The sequence below is a fragment of the Notolepis coatsorum genome (genome assembly GCF_963971535.1).
Source record: "Notolepis coatsorum genome assembly, chromosome: 17".
Taxonomy (NCBI): Eukaryota; Metazoa; Chordata; class Actinopteri; order Aulopiformes; family Paralepididae; genus Notolepis; species Notolepis coatsorum.
In genome coordinates this window covers 36,245,815-36,265,198 of record NC_140181.1, presented here as the reverse complement: position 1 = coordinate 36,265,198, position 19,384 = coordinate 36,245,815, and the positions used below count along the sequence as shown (strand labels likewise).

Genomic DNA, 19,384 nt, shown 5'->3' with positions numbered 1-19,384 from the left:
CGATTTTTATTGTTTTGTCATGACCAAACATAATCCCAACATAGATAGGAGGTGTACTGTATGTCAAATGTCGGTCATCATCGCCATAATTTAAGATATAGTTTATGCATTCGCAAATATGAGAGCTCTGTCATTGAAGTGGGTGGTGGCAGCATTACTAACAGTAGCGATTTTTATTGTTTTGTCATGACCAAACATAATCCCAACATAGATAGGAGGTGTACTGTATGTCAAATGTCGGTCATGTGGTGGAAGAGTTTAGTACAGTCACACAACAGAACACCAGTGTTTCTAGTAGATATGTTTATTAATATAAATAAACACCTCTGTCTGAACTGGTTCGAGCAGCGCGTTGGTTCGACCAGCGCTTCTGCCGCGTCTCTCAGCGGAAAAGGGCGTGTGCTAGGGCGGTCACGTGGCCGTGTGGCCAATCAGAGAAACGCTGAACGAAAAGCTGAACACAAGTTGGTTGCCTTTAATATTCACGCGTCCTGTCTTGTATTTAGTGTCGCTGTAGTCTGTCTGTGTCCTCCCAGGTGTCGCTCGTTGCAATCATGTGTGTGTATATATGCATGCTCCCTCCTGTCTTCCCTGTGGATTCATTACCCCTGTGTTTTGTCATCCTGGCTGAACTCGTATCCTGTTTTTTCGTGAAGCTCCCTGTGTCCTGACTGAGTATCCTGTTCCCCCATCGTGTAGCTTTTGTACCGTGCGCCTTTTCCAGCCCAGCTGAGTTTATGTTCATCATGTTTTCTAGTGTTTCTCAGTTTATTGTTGTGTATACAAGTAAAGCCTTTTTGATCCACAGCCCACCGACTCCTGCCTGTTCTCTCTACTCGCCTCCGTCCTGCGTTTGGGCCCTACTCTCCAACACACCCCCCAACACTGTAACAACCTTCCGTATTGTCGCAGTGAAAGGGTTAACCATTTGGTAGTGTGGCAGTGGTTAACCTCTTAAGCCCGACGAGACCGGTCCCGGTCCCAAAATGACATCACGTCATAAATCAATCTCTCCAGACTGTTTGACAAAAGTATCGTTTTATTTTTCAAACGTATTCAAGTATAAACATCATAACCATGTCACAACAGCAGTTATAAGCTGCTACGATATGAATTGAAAATGGGGGACCCTGATTTAAACAAGACAAACGTCTTTCTCTGGTCTGCATCCCCTTAACAATTGTGTGTATTGAGCCGTAATGTATTGTACCCATTCTGCAATCTGTTAAATAAAGTTTTCATTCATTCATTCATTCATAATGTATATTATCATCAATACGTTAGTTTAACAATAGGTTAAAGTGTTATTAGATAGATTTTTTTCATCACAATTTAAGCAAGCCTAGTTGTAACTGAGGGGTACAATTCCCTGACTGTATTGATAAGTATGGTATCATTAAACCACTACCGATTATGTACTTTAACTACTGGCCACACAGTACATGATATAGATATGATGAACACTTTCCCACCATGAAACGAAGTCCACACAAATGTATAAATCGAATATTTTATATAGCAAAGGGTATATACAACGTTCACTTAATGACATTTATGATTTGAATGCACTTGTAAGGCAAATGAGTATTCGTAGGCAAATCAACATTGAATGTCCAATCTCTGGTTACGCAGGGAGCAAGTATGCAACCTGGTTCTTTAGGGAACTATAGCGATGGTACTTAAATGATTATAGCTGGATATACTAAAAGGGGGTCCCGCTGGTTGTAAGTCAGTAGAGGGGGGGGGGTTAGGAGAGCCGCTGGCGATATCCCATCTGGCCAACGATTTCTTGGGAGAATTCAGAGTGCTGAACACGGTGCCCACAGAACCTCGGTCCACAGATGAATACAGCTGGGCCCTCTTGTAGACTGTAGCTGCCGGTCCACAACGAAGAGACGTGAGGCGACCTCACTCGGGGTAGAGCGCCGTCTCACCTGGACTCCTCTCGGGGGGGTAGTTCCAACACTCACCAGTGTTGGCTGTTATCCATGGCATAAATCAAAGCACCCAAAGCAAGTAGATAATCCAAGCCGTGTAGGGCTCGCCGTCGTCCGGGTAAGGTAATCCAATGTGCAGGTCCACTCGTCCTGGCCCAGAACTCCTCGGATGAAAGCACCACACGTGGTCTGCCCAGCCTGGTTAAGACTCTAGATAACGCCAGGAACGATGGGGGTACTGCTCACTTTATAACTCTAACCGAACGATGCACCATACATAATAGACTATTATTAACTTAATAGAAATACGTCCCACTTGACGGTATAGTGCCAAACTATGACAATTCAACTATTAATCCACACGATGTCTCAATGCCATTCTGAGGCCAAGTTGACCATACTGCACCACACGTGTATCGTGGGTGAGGCTTAACGTCTTGCCACTAGGTTGGAGGGTAAAGAACTAAGGGCTAAGGGACTAAAAGGGAAGTTCTACTTTACTTGCGCCATATATATATGCGCTGTGAACAAATAGTACCATTCGTATTTCGGCAGACGTATTCCTACGCGGAACCGGGGCTAGTAACGACATGTTCGTCGGCACGATTGAACTTGAACCAAGGGGCTTGGCTGCTGGCGCCAAGTTCTTGTCCAATGAGAGAATGAAACTATTATGGGCTGTTAGTAGACTAAAGGGATATTCAGTGTATATGTACAAGGAATATACAAGGGATATCAAACGATATACAAATACTATTAAATATATATCCATAAATAAATATATATATTCGGTTTAATCTGATCCTTCACAACAGCCGCTCCCTAATTAGTCCCACCTAATTAGCTAAGCAGAGACAGATTAACCGCACTGTCTACCACTCAAGGTCCGCTGTAAGGGTCAGTCAACTCACAAAGTCGTGGGGTCATGGTCGTCATCGATAGTGTCTGGGAGTCTGGGCAGTTCTATTAGCCTCGCCACGGGTCGTGTGTAAGTTCGCCCTTGGACGAGCACTTCAGCTGCTCGGACCTTGCCATCGGCACCTGTGATCACTTTGCTTACGCGGCCAGCCGGCCACATAGCTCTGGGTAGTGACTGGTCGATAATCATGACGACTGTTCCTTCTGTCAAATTGTCTCTCTCTTTTACCCACTTCTGGCGGGTCTGTAGAGACGGTAGGTAGTGGAGTAGAAAGCTGTTCCAAAACTTGTCAGCTAGTACTTGACTGTACCTCCACATTCTTCGGCCGTTCGCTTCTTCAGGCCTGTACATGGTCTGGGGTAGCGCGGGGTCCAGCCGCCCCATCAAGAGTGTGTTGGGGGTGACTGGGTCGACATCTGCTATATCACTGGAGATGTAGCCGAGGGGCTTTGAGTTCAATACTCCCTCGATCTCCGTGAGGACTGTCATTAAGACTTCTTCCGCTACAGTCTGGGCCCCAAGCACGGCGTACAGGGCTGTCTTTATAGAACGTATTTCTCGTTCCCAGGTTCCACCGAAGTGGGGTGCGTTCGGGGGATTAAACTGGAAGTCAATCTGGGATGGAGCGAGGTGGGTCTTAAGTTCTGGGCCCATAGCTTGGAAGCTCTCTCTCAGCTCTCTTTCTCCGCCTTTGAAGTTTGTCCCGTGATCAGACAACAATGTAGACGGTTTTCCTTTCCGTGATGTGAATCTTCGGAAGGCCATAAGGAATGAGTCTGTGCTCATGGTTGAAAGGAGTTCGATATGTATCGCTCTGGTGGTCATGCATTTGAATACAATACCCCACCGCTTCTCGGTTCCTCTTCCTTTCTTTATATACAACGGGCCAAAACAGTCCATGCCTGTGGAGTGGAATGGCTTGTCGCCGAGTCGGAGGCGACAGGGAGGTAGGTCAGCCATCCGGGGTATGCTGGGCTGCGCGCGCCACTTTCGGCAGTCTAGACAGGTTCGCTGGAAGCGTCGCACTGCTTCTCTTCCTTGAAGTATCCAATAGCGACGTCTGATCTCCGCGAAGACTCTCTCTGCTCCTGCGTGGTGTACATCCTCGTCGTATTTCTTTATGATCAGCTCTGTGACCTTGTGTCGGCTGTTCAAGACTATCGGGTACTTAACGTCATCCGGTAGATCGGGGGCTCTCCGCAGACGACCACCCACTCTGATGAGATTATGGGCGTCGCTCTCGGGTGCCAGGTGGAGCAATCTGCTGTCTGATGGGACGGGCTTTCCTCCCTGTAGACAGTCTAGCTCATCGGGGAACGAGTCTCTCTGGGCTCGTTGTAGTAGAAGAAGTTCTGCTTCTTCGTAGTCAGCTGCTGAAATGTCGGCAGTGGACTGAATCTCTGGGTGGTGCCACAGGAATGTCTTTAGCTGCGCACTCTGTAGGGTAATGCAATCATCTATGTTGGGGTCTGTGGAGGCGACTGTGCTCAGTCCACAGAACATAGGTTTCTTGTTCTCAGCCTCCTCTTTACTCGCTAGCCGTGGGGTGGGCGTAGGCCACTCTTCTTCCGGGAGCTTGAGGAACTAGGGTCCGTCACTGTAGATGTTGCGACGGGTGAGGTCATCTAGGGACATTCCCCGGGTGATGACGTCAGCTGAGTTGTGTTTGGTGTCCACATACCGCCAGCTCGCTGCTTCTGTTAACTCTTGAATCTCGGTGACTCTGACTCCCACGAAGACCTTGTATCTGCATGAATCAGACTTGATCCATGTGAGTACTGTCGTGGAATCTGACCACAAGATTGTTCTGTGCACCGGAATGGTGAGTTCACGTTGGATTAACGTGGCTAGATGCGCTCCTGCTAGGGCTGCGCAGAGCTCTAGACGCGGGATAGATTGTTGCTTTCGTGGGGCTATTCTTGAGCGAGCCAGGATGAAAGCAGTGTGTATCTCTCCTCCCTTCTCTTGGGCACGCAAGTAGGCCACCGATCCATAGGCTACTTCGGAGGCGTCACTGAAGACGTGTAGATCCATCTTGCATGTCTCTGGCCTCACTGTGGGTGGGAAGTAGCTGCGGCGTATATTGACGCCTGGGAGTGAGCGGAGCTCCGTCTCCCACTCTCTCCATGTGGAGGCAAGGTGTGCGGGTATTGGGTCGTCCCAGCCCTGGTCCTTGTCCAATAGTGCTCGTACAATCATCTTTGCCCTGGTGGTGTAAGGTAGAATACATCCCAACGGGTCATATTGTCTGGCGAGTGTTCTGTACACACTCCGTCTGGTGGTCGGTATCGCCGTCGACCTTCCCTGCTCCGTGGTCAGGGGTTTGTGTCTATAGTGGAGCGAGTCTGTTTTGAAGCGCCAGACTAGTCCTAGTGTCATTTCTTGGGCTTCTCCTGGGATTGTCGCCATCCAGGTCTCGCTGCTGGCAGCCTTGTCCGCGGGGGAGAGGCTGCGCAATACGTGCGGGTCGCTGCTGGCCCACTGCCTGAGATCAAAGCCGCCTTTGATCAGGGAGGCGCGTAGCTTGAGTAGGAGAACCTCGGCTTCTTCTTGAGTCGAAACGCTTTGTAAACAGTTGTCCACGTAGAAACTGTTCTTCACACTGTGTCGGACCTCTTCATCTGCTGCTGGGTCCTCTGCGACGTGTTTCTGTAGTGCAAATGTAGCACAGCACGGGCTGCATGTGGTTCCGAAGGGGAGGACTTCCCACTGGTAGATGGCTGGGTGCTCATCTCCGATCCTCTCTCTCCATAGGAACCGCAGCAGGGGCTTGTCCTCCTCCACTAGTCTCACCTGCAGGAACATCCCTTTGATATCCCCGCTGATAGCCACCTTGTCCTGGCGGAAGCGTAGTAGCACGCCTAGTAGAGAGGGGCCGAGTGTGGGGCCGGGCAAGAGCTCTTTATTCAGATTTTGGGATCCGATCTGGTAGCTGCAGTTAAACACAATGCGATCCTTGCCGTTGTGGTGGACCTTGTGGTGCGGCACGTACCATGATTCGGTCGTCTGATCGGCCTCTTTAATGTCAATCTTTGTCACGTGTCCCGCTGTGATTAGCTTCTCAATCTCAGCGCGGTACACAGTCTCTTGAGCGGGGTCTTTGGCTAGGCGCCGCTCTGTGTTCAATAGATACCGCTCCGTAGCGTCTTTCTTTGCGTGAAAGGTGGGCATTCCCTCTCGCCTCAGGAGTGGAGTTGCGTATCTCATCACTCCGCCGACTGTGACTCTCTTTGTCCCTTGCTCGAGGAGGTTTATGGCGTAAATGTCTTCTTTAGAACGAATGTCTTTCTTTTCGTTCTTAAAGGGCATTGTCTCTAGTGTCCATAGCCTCTCGACATGCTGCAGGAGAGTGGTGTCTTCTTCTGTCACTCTGGAGTGGAGGCAGCTAGTGGCTGCTGTTCGGTTGAGAGATTTAGCGAGGGGGCCTTGTAGTGTCCATCCTAGGCGGGTCTCGACTGCTGCAGGATAGCCTCGGGGTCCTGTATGGACCCGGTCTATCGGGACTATGAGGTCTGCATGGTCGGAGCCTATCAGCAGGGTCGGGGTGGCGCCGTCTATGAGCGGGATAGGTAGTTGACGCAGGTGCACATATTTATCCATCAGCTTGGCGATGGGGTAGGTGTACTGTGATAGTCCTATTTCTTGGCTGGTGAAAGCATTTGTAATCCTATACCGTCGCTCTGGCTGCCCGCTTGCTGCGATAGTGAAGGAGACATTCTCGCCCTTTATCGTCTTTAAATCTCTTCTTATTGTCCGAATCGTCATTTGGTTCTCGCTCCCCCGCAGTCCCAGCTGGGCCGCAGCGGACGCGAGCAGAAGGGTCTTCTCTGACCCGTCATCAAGGACGGCGTAAGTGTCCATGACTTTATCTTGGTAGCTCAATGTTACACGGACTACCTTTAAGAGCACTTGGGCGCCGCTGCTGCTGGCGGGGTCAATGTACATGACACTTGCCTTGGTGCTGCTCAATGGTGCAGGTGCAGGCTTTCTTCTGTTACTGTCGTGTAGGACATCTAGGTGTGCTCCGTCACACCGACTGCACCTCTTCTTTAGGCGGCACTCGGCTGCCATGTGATTGCGCGCACATCGGTAACAGCGCCTGTTGGACTTTATCCATTGACTCACTTCTTCTGCATTCATCTTTGTGAACAGGTCACATTGTGACAGCCAGTGTTCCTTCTCGCAGTACGGGCACACCATCTTCCACTTCTCTTTTCTCGAGGGGGTACTGTGGTTCTTACTGCTCGGTACTGATTCTGATTGGTGCATGACAGTCACCGATCTTCTTCCATCGTTTATTCTCCTGGGTCCCTCTCTGGAGCTTGGTGTGCTCCGCCCGAACGTATCCAGTCGTAGGCTGCTGACTTCTCTCGCCAGGAAGTCGGCTAGATCGAGGAGGGATGGTTCGGGACCGTTAGGATCACGGTGGTCTCTCTGCCGCCTGAAGCGCTCTTGTCTGGCGGGTGGCAGCTTCTCTAAAATCCTCTCGACGTTAGAGTTGGCGTATAGCTCGTGCATACCCTTTTCCCGTTGCGCTCCCAGCATCCCTACCAGGGACTGCACTTTTATAGACAGGTCGTCTAATGAGCGATTGTCTGTTGCTGGGGGTAGGCGGTCAATATGCCTTATCTCTTGGATTACGTAATCCCATATACGTCCATATCTCTGGTCCAGCGCTGCTAGAGCCGCGGTGTATGGGGTCGTAGAGGTGGCATAGGCTAGCGCTATATTGTGCGCTCGCGGTACTTTCAGGTGCTTCAGTAATATTGCATACTTGTGGCGTTCATCAGCGACATCCACCATCATTGTCTCTAAGCACATCCGGAGCTCCGTGTACTGTGCTCGATTCTCATAGGTGAAGTCTGGAAACGTCGGTGTGGCAATGTATGACGCCGTGGATGGCTGATACATCGGCGAGCGTTGTGGGAGAGACCTCCTAGGCGAGTCTCCTCTTGCGCCTCTCTGTGGGCTGGTACCGGCAGGGTACCATGGCCCGCTGGTCCAGGTGCTATTCCTCGGGGCTGGTCGTGCGTCGTGCTCACCCGTGAATAGGGTCGGGGGTCTGTAGCGCAGCGCCGCGGGGGTATAGCCTGGGCTGTACTGGACCTCCTGGTCCGGTGGAGTACTGTGCTGTCGTCGGGCTTGGTTCTCCTCCTCTCCCTCTTCTTCTTCTATCAGGTCCTCTAGATCCTGTAGTCGTTTATTTAGCTTCTCCGCAGTGTATGCCGCTCCTTCCTTGTAGCTGGGTCTCGCTTGGACCGGTCTGGGAAGGGGGTCTGCGGGGGGTATAGGCTTGGTCTGTTGGTCAAGTTCAGGGTCGCTTGCTCGGTTAGGAGACGCTGCCCTTGACTGTTGTCTCGACGAGTTCCTTGAACCCCTGGCGGAGGGAGAGGGTGTTGCCTTGAGGATCAGCTGCTCCATTAGCTGCGCTTGTAGTCTGTCGCGCTCGGCTTCGCGCTTGGTGAGATCTGCTTCTCTTTGGGCACCGGCAGCGGCGCGCTGGGCGTCGGCCCGGTCTCTTGCCATATTCTCTTCCGTCTGAAGGCGTCTCATCTCCAGGCGTATGCGCTCTTCTTCGCTCCGTTGCTGTGTCTGGAGTCGATCGCGTTCACCCTGAAGTCGATCGCGTTCACCCTGAAGTCGATCGCGTTCGGTAGAGGCTGTCAGGCTGGCGAGGAACGCCTGTGATAGCATCCTCTCCGCTTCGCTGGGGGAAGACGGTTGTAGAGGTGAGCCGCTCCTGGCTGTACTCGTTGGGGAGTCCTGGAGCTCTATTTCCTCGGCGCTCTCCTCCTCTTCTTCCGTGCAGAGTTCTCTCTCTGTAGGGTTGTCTTCCTCCCGGGGCTGGTCGGGGACTACTTCTTCGGTATTGGCGGGGGGTAAAGGGATGTCAGCTCCCTCCTGGTCCCCACCGTGAGCTTGGTCAGTTACATTAGAACCCACTAGGGCCTCTGTGGTCGGGGTAACCTGGTCGTTAAGGTCAGACATAATTTAACTTTCTACTTTTACCGCGTTTACCGTTTGTCGAAGGCTAGGTAGTTGACTGACAGCGTAATCCTCTAAGTACTGAGGTGTCTGTCGTCTGCGCCGCGGGCGTTCTACGTTAGGAGGACCGTTTCGTGGAGTGTTCATCATAGGCCATTTCAATATTAATAACACTATATTAATATTACACTAGTTACCCTCCGGCTCGAAGGACCAATTGTAACTGAGGGGTACAATTCCCTGACTGTATTGATAAGTATGGTATCATTAAACCACTACCGATTATGTACTTTAACTACTGGCCACACAGTACATGATATAGATATGATGAACACTTTCCCACCATGAAACGAAGTCCACACAAATGTATAAATCGAATATTTTATATAGCAAAGGGTATATACAACGTTCACTTAATGACATTTATGATTTGAATGCACTTGTAAGGCAAATGAGTATTCGTAGGCAAATCAACATTGAATGTCCAATCTCTGGTTACGCAGGGAGCAAGTATGCAACCTGGTTCTTTAGGGAACTATAGCGATGGTACTTAAATGATTATAGCTGGATATACTAAAAGGGGGTCCCGCTGGTTGTAAGTCAGTAGAGGGGGGGGGTTAGGAGAGCCGCTGGCGATATCCCATCTGGCCAACGATTTCTTGGGAGAATTCAGAGTGCTGAACACGGTGCCCACAGAACCTCGGTCCACAGATGAATACAGCTGGGCCCTCTTGTAGACGGTAGCTGCCGGTCCACAACGAAGAGACGTGAGGCGACCTCACTCGGGGTAGAGCGCCGTCTCACCTGGACTCCTCTCGGGGGGGTAGTTCCAACACTCACCAGTGTTGGCTGTTATCCATGGCATAAATCAAAGCACCCAAAGCAAGTAGATAATCCAAGCCGTGTAGGGCTCGCCGTCGTCCGGGTAAGGTAATCCAATGTGCAGGTCCACTCGTCCTGGCCCAGAACTCCTCGGATGAAAGCACCACACGTGGTCTGCCCAGCCTGGTTAAGACTCTAGATAACGCCAGGAACGATGGGGGTACTGCTCACTTTATAACTCTAACCGAACGATGCACCATACATAATAGACTATTATTAACTTAATAGAAATACGTCCCACTCGACGGTATAGTGCCAAACTATGACAATTCAACTATTAATCCACACGATGTCTCAATGCCATTCTGAGGCCAAGTTGACCATACTGCACCACACGTGTATCGTGGGTGAGGCTTAACGTCTTGCCACTAGGTTGGAGGGTAAAGAACTAAGGGCTAAGGGACTAAAAGGGAAGTTCTACTTTACTTGCGCCATATATATATGCGCTGTGAACAAATAGTACCATTCGTATTTCGGCAGACGTATTCCTACGCGGAACCGGGGCTAGTAACGACATGTTCGTCGGCACGATTGAACTTGAACCAAGGGGCTTGGCTGCTGGCGCCAAGTTCTTGTCCAATGAGAGAATGAAACTATTATGGGCTGTTAGTAGACTAAAGGGATATTCAGTGTATATGTACAAGGAATATACAAGGGATATCAAACGATATACAAATACTATTAAATATATATCCATAAATAAATATATATATTCGGTTTAATCTGATCCTTCACAACACTAGTAATAGACACAATATTTCTGACACTGGGAATACATTCACTGAGGTCCATAGATGTCCCTAGATACCAAGAATATGCAAATGGTCCTTGGAGAAGTGGAGCAATATTCCATTTACTTATGTATTTTAGGCAGGTTTTCAGAAAATAGGGCTCCGGGTTTAAGAGGTTAAACAGTAATCCAGAACTATTTTATTGCACTGTAAAAAACTAGGATTTTATATGTATGCACTTTATGTGCACTATTTTACTCTGTCTATTATATCTTACTCTTTTTATTATTGTCTACTTAAAACTGAATCAAACCATAAACAAGGTGGCCTGTTGGGATGTTAGATCCTAGTAATGTGAACAACTGTGATTTTATATGTCTGCACTTTACAGTATGTGCTAATTTTATATTATTATCTTTTTTCCTACCTGTATACACACACACACGTCACACACACACTCCTTACGTCTGAGGCGCTAGGTTGGTGGTCTTCACATGCAGCATGTCCAGCTCCTGTATACTCCCCCTGCTGACGGACACGGTGGAGTTAGCCAGTCGGATGGCCGCTCTCCTCTTGGCGCGGCGTGGGCAGCAGCCAGTGGAGTTATTCTGCGACCCCTGCTGGCTCGACAGGGAAGTGCTCCGACTAATCCGGAAACCCACAGTCTCCGTCAGCAACACCTCACTATAGGTAAACTCATCTGTAAACTCATGATTCTAGAGAGAGATGGAGAAATAGAGGAAAAGACAAAGTGAGAGAAAGAGAAGGGTGGGAGAAATAGAGATGGAGAGAGAGGGAAAAGGCAGAGAGATGGAGAAAGAGAAAGGTGGGTGACAGAAAAGGAGAGAACGAATTAATATGAAACGTGGCTACAGACAGACTATCAAACGTTACCAACAGTTAAAGAAAGAGAGACTGAAACAGAGAGGCATGGCTCGCAGCTGTGTTTCTGGCCACAGTCCAGTAGGTGGCGGTGTTGGACCAGTATAGAGTCACTAAAGACATGTTGGTGTTCTACAGTAGTGTGTAAAGTAAGGTAGCATACAGGCATGTGTTCGTCATGGGAGGGGTTGCACTCCGTGCATGCCCAGGGTAAAATAAGTACTCGCTATAAGTAGCCTACCCACCTGGGCTACTTTGCATATCAATAGCGCCGGTCGTCAGGTGTGTTAAATACGTTCTCAGATACATTCACACCTAACTTGTTGTGAATGATAAGTGTTACATTCCATTCGTAGAGGCAATTAGGCACTGTCTGTAGTCAGGCATGCGTTGTTCATGGGACGGGGTAGCACGGTGTGTAACCTCACTCGCTATTTGCATATCAATAGCTCCGGTCGTCAGGTGTGTTAAATACGTTCTCAGACACATTCACACCTAACCTTGTTGTGAAGACGTGTTACATTCCATTCGTAGAGGCAATTAGGCACTGTCTTTAGTCTGTGCCCAAGCGAGGGGACATTAAATGCGCATTCGCGGGAGCGCGCGCACGCGCCGGGAGCGCGCGTGCACGTGGTGCGTGTCACCCCAGATGATTTCAATAACGCACCACTGTCTGTAGTCTGTGCTCAAGCGAGGGGACAAAATGCGCATTCGCGGGAGCGCACGCACGCGCCGGGAGCGCGCGTGCATGTGGCGCCATTAGGTGCGTGCAACCCCAGTTGATTTCAGGAACGCACGCCTGGTAGCATAATGGACATAGAGTAGATAGTCTAGAATATACTTACAGTAGATGGTAGTGTTGTTGGTTTACAGTAGTGTATATAAGGAATATATAATATATGGTAGATAGAATTTACTTACAGTAGTTTTTTCCAGACAATGCAGGAGATGATGGTGTTGGTGTTGAAATGTTGATCTGTTTTTCACACACAGATTTGTGTTGTTACTGTCCCGATCCTAGAGAGAGGGAGATAGACATAGACACAGAGAGAGAGAATAATGAAAAATAAATGGCCAGGTGTCCCACAGTTCTTTCTTTCTCTGCAGATCACATCCTCTATTCACCTTATAGGCCCCGCCCACTCCTGCTGTCATCTTATTACTACCTGTAGCTGAACTTCATGATAAAGAGGGGTGAAGCCTAGGTTGGTTTTTTGGTTGGAGTTTGATGACCAGTTTGGTGGGGATTATTGTATTAAATGCTAAACTGTAGTCGACAAACAGCAATCTGGTATTATGTATTTTTGTGAGTGAGGGTGCTATGGAGTACTGATATAGCATCATCAGTGGGTCGGTTTCCATGATAAGCATATTGGTGCTGGTCTAGTGTCGTACACATTTTAGTTTTTTGTGCCTCTCGAAGCACTTGCTTACTATGGGGGTGAGGGCAATAGGGCGCCAGTCATTTAGGCATGTTACCCTGCCCTTTTTAGTTGGATGTCTGGCAGCAGTCCCTGCTCACTGAGACTGATGGCCGCTGGTATGAAGGACTGGCTGAGGCGGTTAGTTGAGTGTCGGGGGGGTATGAGTCTTTGACTGAACCTGCTTCTCATCTCAGCTTCCTTCTCATCTCCCTCTCTGCCACCACCTCTAGTCTGACCAGCTCAACTCCCACCACGGAGCTAGCCTTCCTCACCAGCTTGTTCAGTTTGTTTGTCGTATTACTTTACACGGTAACAAATACGTGAGTCCTCTGCTTTGGTTGTTAGTATCTTTAATCGCTTAGCCTCGCTCCATTACACGGGTGTCCCTCTAGGTTCCTCTCGAACTCCCCCTGACCCCCAGTACGGTGGCCTGTACACTCGCGTATAGCGCACCACATTAACATAACACCACATCTCCCTTTCTAGAATCAATAGGTAGACTGCCATTGATTCCCCAGACCTTAGAGGATTATTCTGCCTCTATATCTAAAAGGTCTGTTCCGATCTGAACTGATCTAAACAATTTCTTTAACGCCATATAAACCATAGGCTATATTAAACATAGCAATTGCTTTCTTTCGAACATTATATCTAAACGAATATATATATAAACATGAAAACACATCTCTTAGCTTAACCATAAACCTCTTTCATTCTATCGCAGGAATGTCACTTTTCTTTACTCTCTCTCTACTGTCTCTTACAAGTCCAACCTAGTTGGTTTCACCACACATCTCCCAGACCTGGTTCTGGGAGTAGCTGGTGGTTCCAGGACCTCCTGCTCCGTAGGTTCTGCTGCACTCTGCTCCAGTGAGGGCTCCATGGGGACGAGATGGCGACGGTTTCGCCTTAATGTTCCATGGGGTCCATCTATGATGTACGAACGTGGAGTGGGGTGACTGCTGACCACAACTCCAGTTGCACTTTGATCTGTGACCCACACCTCCTTTCCTGGAGTGAGCCTGTCGAGACTTCGCGTACGATGACGCCGGTTGTAGCTTTGTGCATCTCTCATTCTCTTCTCCTCTTCCTTCAGAACCACCGCCTTACTGTCAGGAAGAGTAGGGACCAGTAGAGCAGGAAGCGTTGGCACCGTTGTGCGGAGTCTCCTCCCCATAAGAAGCTGGGCTGGACTGTATCCGTTATGCAACGGGGTGGCTCTGTATGCCAGCAGAGCACGGTATGGGTCGGCTGCCTTTTTCAGGAGGCCTTTTATCGTCTTGACAGCACGTTCTGCCTCCCCATTACTCTGGGGATATCTCTGGCTGCTTGTGACATGGCGAAACCCATATGATGTCGCAAACGCTGCAAAGGCCATCCCGGAGAATTGCGGCCCATTATCCGTCACCAGTTCCTCCGGGATACCGTGGCGTGCGAAAATTGACTTCAGGTGGTGGATGACATCTGTTGATTTTGTGGGAGTCAGCAGAGCGATCTCCACGTACCTTGATGCATAATCCACGACCAGCAGGTAAGTCTTGCTCTCCAACATGAACAGGTCTGCTCCCAACTTCTGCCACGGTCGCCCCGGGTATTGAGATGGCATCAGGGGCTCCCTTTGGTTCTCTCTCTCTTTGCTGCATGTTCGGCAGTTGAGGACCAGCTCATTCAGCTGCTGGCTGAGCCCGAGCCACCATACAGACTGCCGTGCGCGCTCCCTGCACTTTACCACCCCCTGGTGGCCTTCATGCAGCCTGGCAAGCACGTCGTTTCTCATTGTTGAAGGGATTACAAGCCTGCTTCCCCTCAGCAACAGTCCATCCTCTACTGTGAGTGACGCCTGTTCCGCCCAGTACAGCCTGAGAGCCGGTTCACTGTTGTGTGATGGCCATCCCTCTGCACACCGCTGCTTCACCTGTGCGCACACACTGTCCCCCTCCAACTGCTCTCTCAGCTCGTCCAGGTAGGCAGTGCTCGCTGGCAGGTTCTCCATTACCATGTCCACATAGATATTTGTATTCTCAAAGAACTCCTTCTCCTCTGGTGTCTCTCTCCTCTTCACAGGAGCACGTGAGAGCGTATCAGCAGGACACAGGCTCTTCCCTGGCACATGTGCAATGGAATAGGAATAGCGCATCAGGCGCATCCGGAGGCGCAGAATCCGTGGAGGGAGATCATCCAACGCCTGAGACCCCAGGAGACTCAGGAGAGGCTTGTGGTCTGTCTCCAGCTGGAAGTGTCTGCCGATGAGAAAATGTCTAAACCTCTCGCAAGCCCAGGTCAAGCCCAGGGCCTCCTGCTCAACCTGTGCATATCTCTGCTCAGTCTGTGTGAGAGACCGCGACACATAGGCTACTGGTCTCCACACTCCATCCCATTCTTGGAGAAGCACACTCCCCAAGCCGTACGACGACGCATCCGCTGAGACCTTGCACTCCCTGTGGTTATCGTACATGGCCGACACTGGTGGAGATATTAGTGCATCTTTTAAATCTTGAAAGGCTCTGGCCTGCTCGATGCCCCACAGCCAGCAGTTCTTCTTTGACAGAAGGTCTCGCAGGGGCTTGTCTCTCTCCGCCAGCCGCGGGATAAACTTCCCCAGCTGGTTTACCATGCCGAGAAAGCTTCTCAGCTCACTGACATTTGTCGGCTCCTCCATCCTCCTCACGGCATCCGTCTTACTCGGGTCGGGGTTAATGCCACTGCTGGAGATCACATGGCCTAGAAAGGTCACCTCTTCTTTTGACAGGTCGCACTTGCCTGTGTTCAGGGTGATTCCTGCTTTCTCGATCCTCCCCAGCACGACATGCAGACGAGCGTCATGCTCCTCTTGTGATCGGCCCCACACCAGCACATCATCCATGTGGCAGACGACACCCTCCAGCCCCTCTGTGACCTCAGTCACCATTCTGTTTTGGAAGTGTTCTGGGGCGGAGGCGATGCCGAAAGGTAGGCGATTAAAGTGGTAATGACCAAACGGCGTGATGAAGGTTGTATACTTTGACGACTCCTCAGTCAGGGGTATTTGCCAAAATCCCATGTTCGCGTCTAACTTGCTGAATATCCTGGCTCCGGCCAGCATTCCCAGTGTTTCCTCGACTGTTGGCAGGGTGTATTTCTCCCGGCACACTGACTCATTGAGGTTTGTGAGATCGACACATATGCGTACCTCCTCTGTCTTCTTCTTAGGGACTACTACCATGCCAGCGCACCGGTTGGCTCCTCGATCCGGCTGATCACTCCGAGGCTTTCCATGCGGGACAGTTCTTGCTGGCAATGGAATCCTTCTGGGCGTCTTCAGTGAGAATGGTTGAGCCCCCGGTTTCAGCCTGATTGCATACGGCTGTTTCATCTCACCGAGACCACTGCATATCTTCGGGTAGGTCGTCTTGAGCGTCTCCATCGTGATACTGTCTAGACGTGCCACAAGCTCCATCTTGCTGATAGCAGGTCTCCCCAGCAATGCTGAGTGTAGGTGTCGAGCGACGTACACATCCTCCAACACCTCTCTCTCTCCTCTCCTCAGCAACAGCTTGGCGACGCCCACAACATCTAGTGGACTCCTCCCAGGTCCCATCAGTGGTTTTGATGCTTTCTGCAGGGTAGGTGGATCCTTGTGTCTGTATATCTCTCTGAATACTGTGTGAGGCATCACAGTAACATCAGCGCCAGTGTCTATTTTGAATGGCACACGTCTGCCATTGATGTCTATGTCGACCATCCATGGCTCCCCATCAATTGTGATGCTGCCCAAGAACATGTGCTCCTCCTCCCCATCACAGGAGCAGGAATAGTCTTCTTCAACCTCATGTACATTTTTGGAAGATTTACACACACGTTTATAATGCCCCATCTTCCCACATGAATGGCATTTCACCTCGTTAGCAGGGCAATCGCGCTGTGGGTGGAGCTGAGAACTGCCACATTTATGACACTGGACACTTCTCCCTCTCGTGAGTGGTTTGGCTGGGTAGCTGTTAGCCTGTTGGGGGCTGTTCTTAGCATAATTCTTGCTACTGCTCTTAAACACCCTGTCCACCGATTTAATGTCACTTGCCTCTGTCCTGGCATCCCCTCGCAGAGAGGATTGCTGTCGTTTCACCTCCTCACTCTGCCTCGCCATGGTCAATGCCCTCTCCAGGGTCAAGTCTGGGTCCAGCTGCATGCGTTCTGACAGCCGCTTATCCATCAGACCGACGACAAGCCTGTCACGTATAAGTTCATTATGTAACACTCCGTATGTACAATGCTCCGCCAGCGCATACAATGCCGTCACAAAGGAGTCGACTGTTTCACATTCTCCCTGTTTGCGCATGTTAAATTTGGCTCGTTCATATATCACGTTCTTCTTGACCACGAAGAAACCTTGCAATCCATCCCGCACTCCTTGGTACGTACGTCGTAGATCAACAGCCAGATTCAATCCACGTAAAATATCGTCCGCCTCATCGCCCATACAATATATTAGCGTGTTGACTTGATTATCTTCAGAGCTAGCATTTAGGTTACTTGCCAGACGAAATCTTTCGAACCTGCGTATCCACTTGGCCCACTCTTGCGGCTTTGAGAAGTCGAAGGACTCGGGAGGCTGGATGCTAAACGTAGCACTTGAAACCGCTGCCGCTACCGGAGCTACAGCGTTATTAGCCATGTCCATCTTTTTTTTCCTCCTTCTGCTTTTCTTCGTCATCAACAAGTCTCAAATGGCACTTTAACGTCCGACCGAACTCATACACAACTCTAGCAGGACTTTTGACACCATGTCGTATTACTTTACGCTGTAACAAATACGTGAGTCCTCTGCTTTGGTTGTTAGTATCTATCGCTTAGACTCGCTCCATTACACGGGTGTCCCTCTAGGTTCCTCTCGAACTCCCCCTGACCCCCAGTACGGTGGCCTGTACACTCGCGTATAGCGCACCACATTAACATAACACCACAGGTGTCCCTCGAGTTGATGTAGCCCCCCCAGCAAGCCCGCGGATAGTCATAGTAAAGATGCTAACTACTGTGGATATTCATGATTAAGATGCTAGCTAGTGTGGATATTCATTTTCATTTTTCAAACCTTTATTTATACTTGTGAAAGCACTGAGGTTTCCCTCATTTACAGTTATGACGAGTTAACAAAGAACACAAATATCATAACAGTTATTAATGACAATAAATTACAATTACTACAATGATGGATTAAAAACAATTACATGATTCAGTACATAGGTCAAGTGCAATGCCTTTAAACTCCATGAATGACGGGAATGCTCCGAGCTTTAGAGTCTGTTGTAGGGTATTCCATGTGTATGGAACATCGTAGGAGAAGGCAGACTTTCCAAGCTCAGACCGAACTCGAGGCACCCTAAGCACAAGCCGATCATTCGGCTAAAAAGATACTAGCTAGTGTGGATATTCATGATAAAGATGCTAACTAGTGTGGATATTCATGATAAAGATGTTCACTAGTGTGGATATTCATGTTAAAGATGCTAGCTAGTGTGGATATTCATTGTTAAAGTTAGAGGTTATATATGATTGCAAGTAACTGAATAAGTAACTGTGTAACTGCCTAACTGTCTAACTGTATATATAACTGATTCCACAAGAGGGCGCTATAGGCGGAGCCGTTAATGTTGCCGCCAGGTAGAGGGTATTTAAGGAGATGTCGAGTCCCCCACGCCGATTAAAGGCTGAAGGGAGAAACCATGTCTCATGAACATATTATTGTCGCCCCATAGCCAGACTCTGTCAACAGGTTATGGGCCCAGATCACGCAGGGGCGAAATAATAAGGGTAGCAAGTTTAGCTGAAGTATAGGCTAGTTTTGCACCGGGAGCACCGCGTGGCTAAAGGCTATACCAACAGAGCTAAAGCTACGCCTACCATCAAAAAGGAGGATGGCGACCAAGGGAAGGAGCAAATGGCCCTCATTCAATGGAAAGGCAGAGGACTACGAGCTCTGGGAAGAATGCATGTTATGCTGCATGCACGGTGTGGGACTGAAGACGACGATCTTGACGGCCCCCACGCGAGACCTGACGGTGGAAGCACAAGCCCTGGACGACAAGCGTAATGCGGATGCATACTGTGAGTTAGCACCACTGCTCGACGACACAAGCTTGGGGCTGATATTCCGCGACACTAAAGACAAAGGCAGAGAAAGCCTGGGAGTGTTGAGAGAACATTATATCGGGCAAGGAAGACCCCGAGTCGTGGCCCTCTACATAACACTAACAGCACTAAAGAAGGGGCACACCGAGACTGTGACCGAATACGTCATCAGAGCTGAGCAGATCATTACGGCATTGAAGAGTGCAGGAGAAGCACCAAGCGATGGGCTAATGATGGCGATGGTGATGAGGGGACTACCGGAGCTGTACAAACCGTTCACACTCCTGGTAACGCACGGTTCAGCGGACATGACGCTGGGAAAGTTCAAGGCCAAGTTACGAAATTTCGAGGCCTCAGAAGATATCCACCCAGCCGCCGTGGAGGCGGGAGAGAGGGTGCTGAAGGCCAGAGCGACGCAGAGGGAGAAGACCAGGCCCACGACGGAGCTGGCGTGTTGGCGATGCGGAGAAAAAGGCCATCGGAAAGGTAACTGCACAAAGACTGTCTGGTGTAGCTTCT

General features: G+C 49.7%; 1 protein-coding gene across 1 annotated transcript in view; it reads right to left on the bottom strand.

Annotated features, from left to right (window-relative positions):
* kcnd1 (potassium voltage-gated channel, Shal-related subfamily, member 1) overlaps positions 1-19,384 on the bottom strand; it is a gene marked incomplete at both ends in the record, with an annotated part of 240,342 nt that overhangs the window by 10,048 nt on the left and 210,910 nt on the right. Inside the window, 2 exons of the mRNA XM_084333253.1 lie at positions 10,920-11,170; positions 12,258-12,353. Of these exons, the coding sequence (XP_084189379.1) occupies positions 10,920-11,170; positions 12,258-12,353 (347 nt within the window). The remainder of the gene's footprint in view (positions 1-10,919; positions 11,171-12,257; positions 12,354-19,384) is intronic.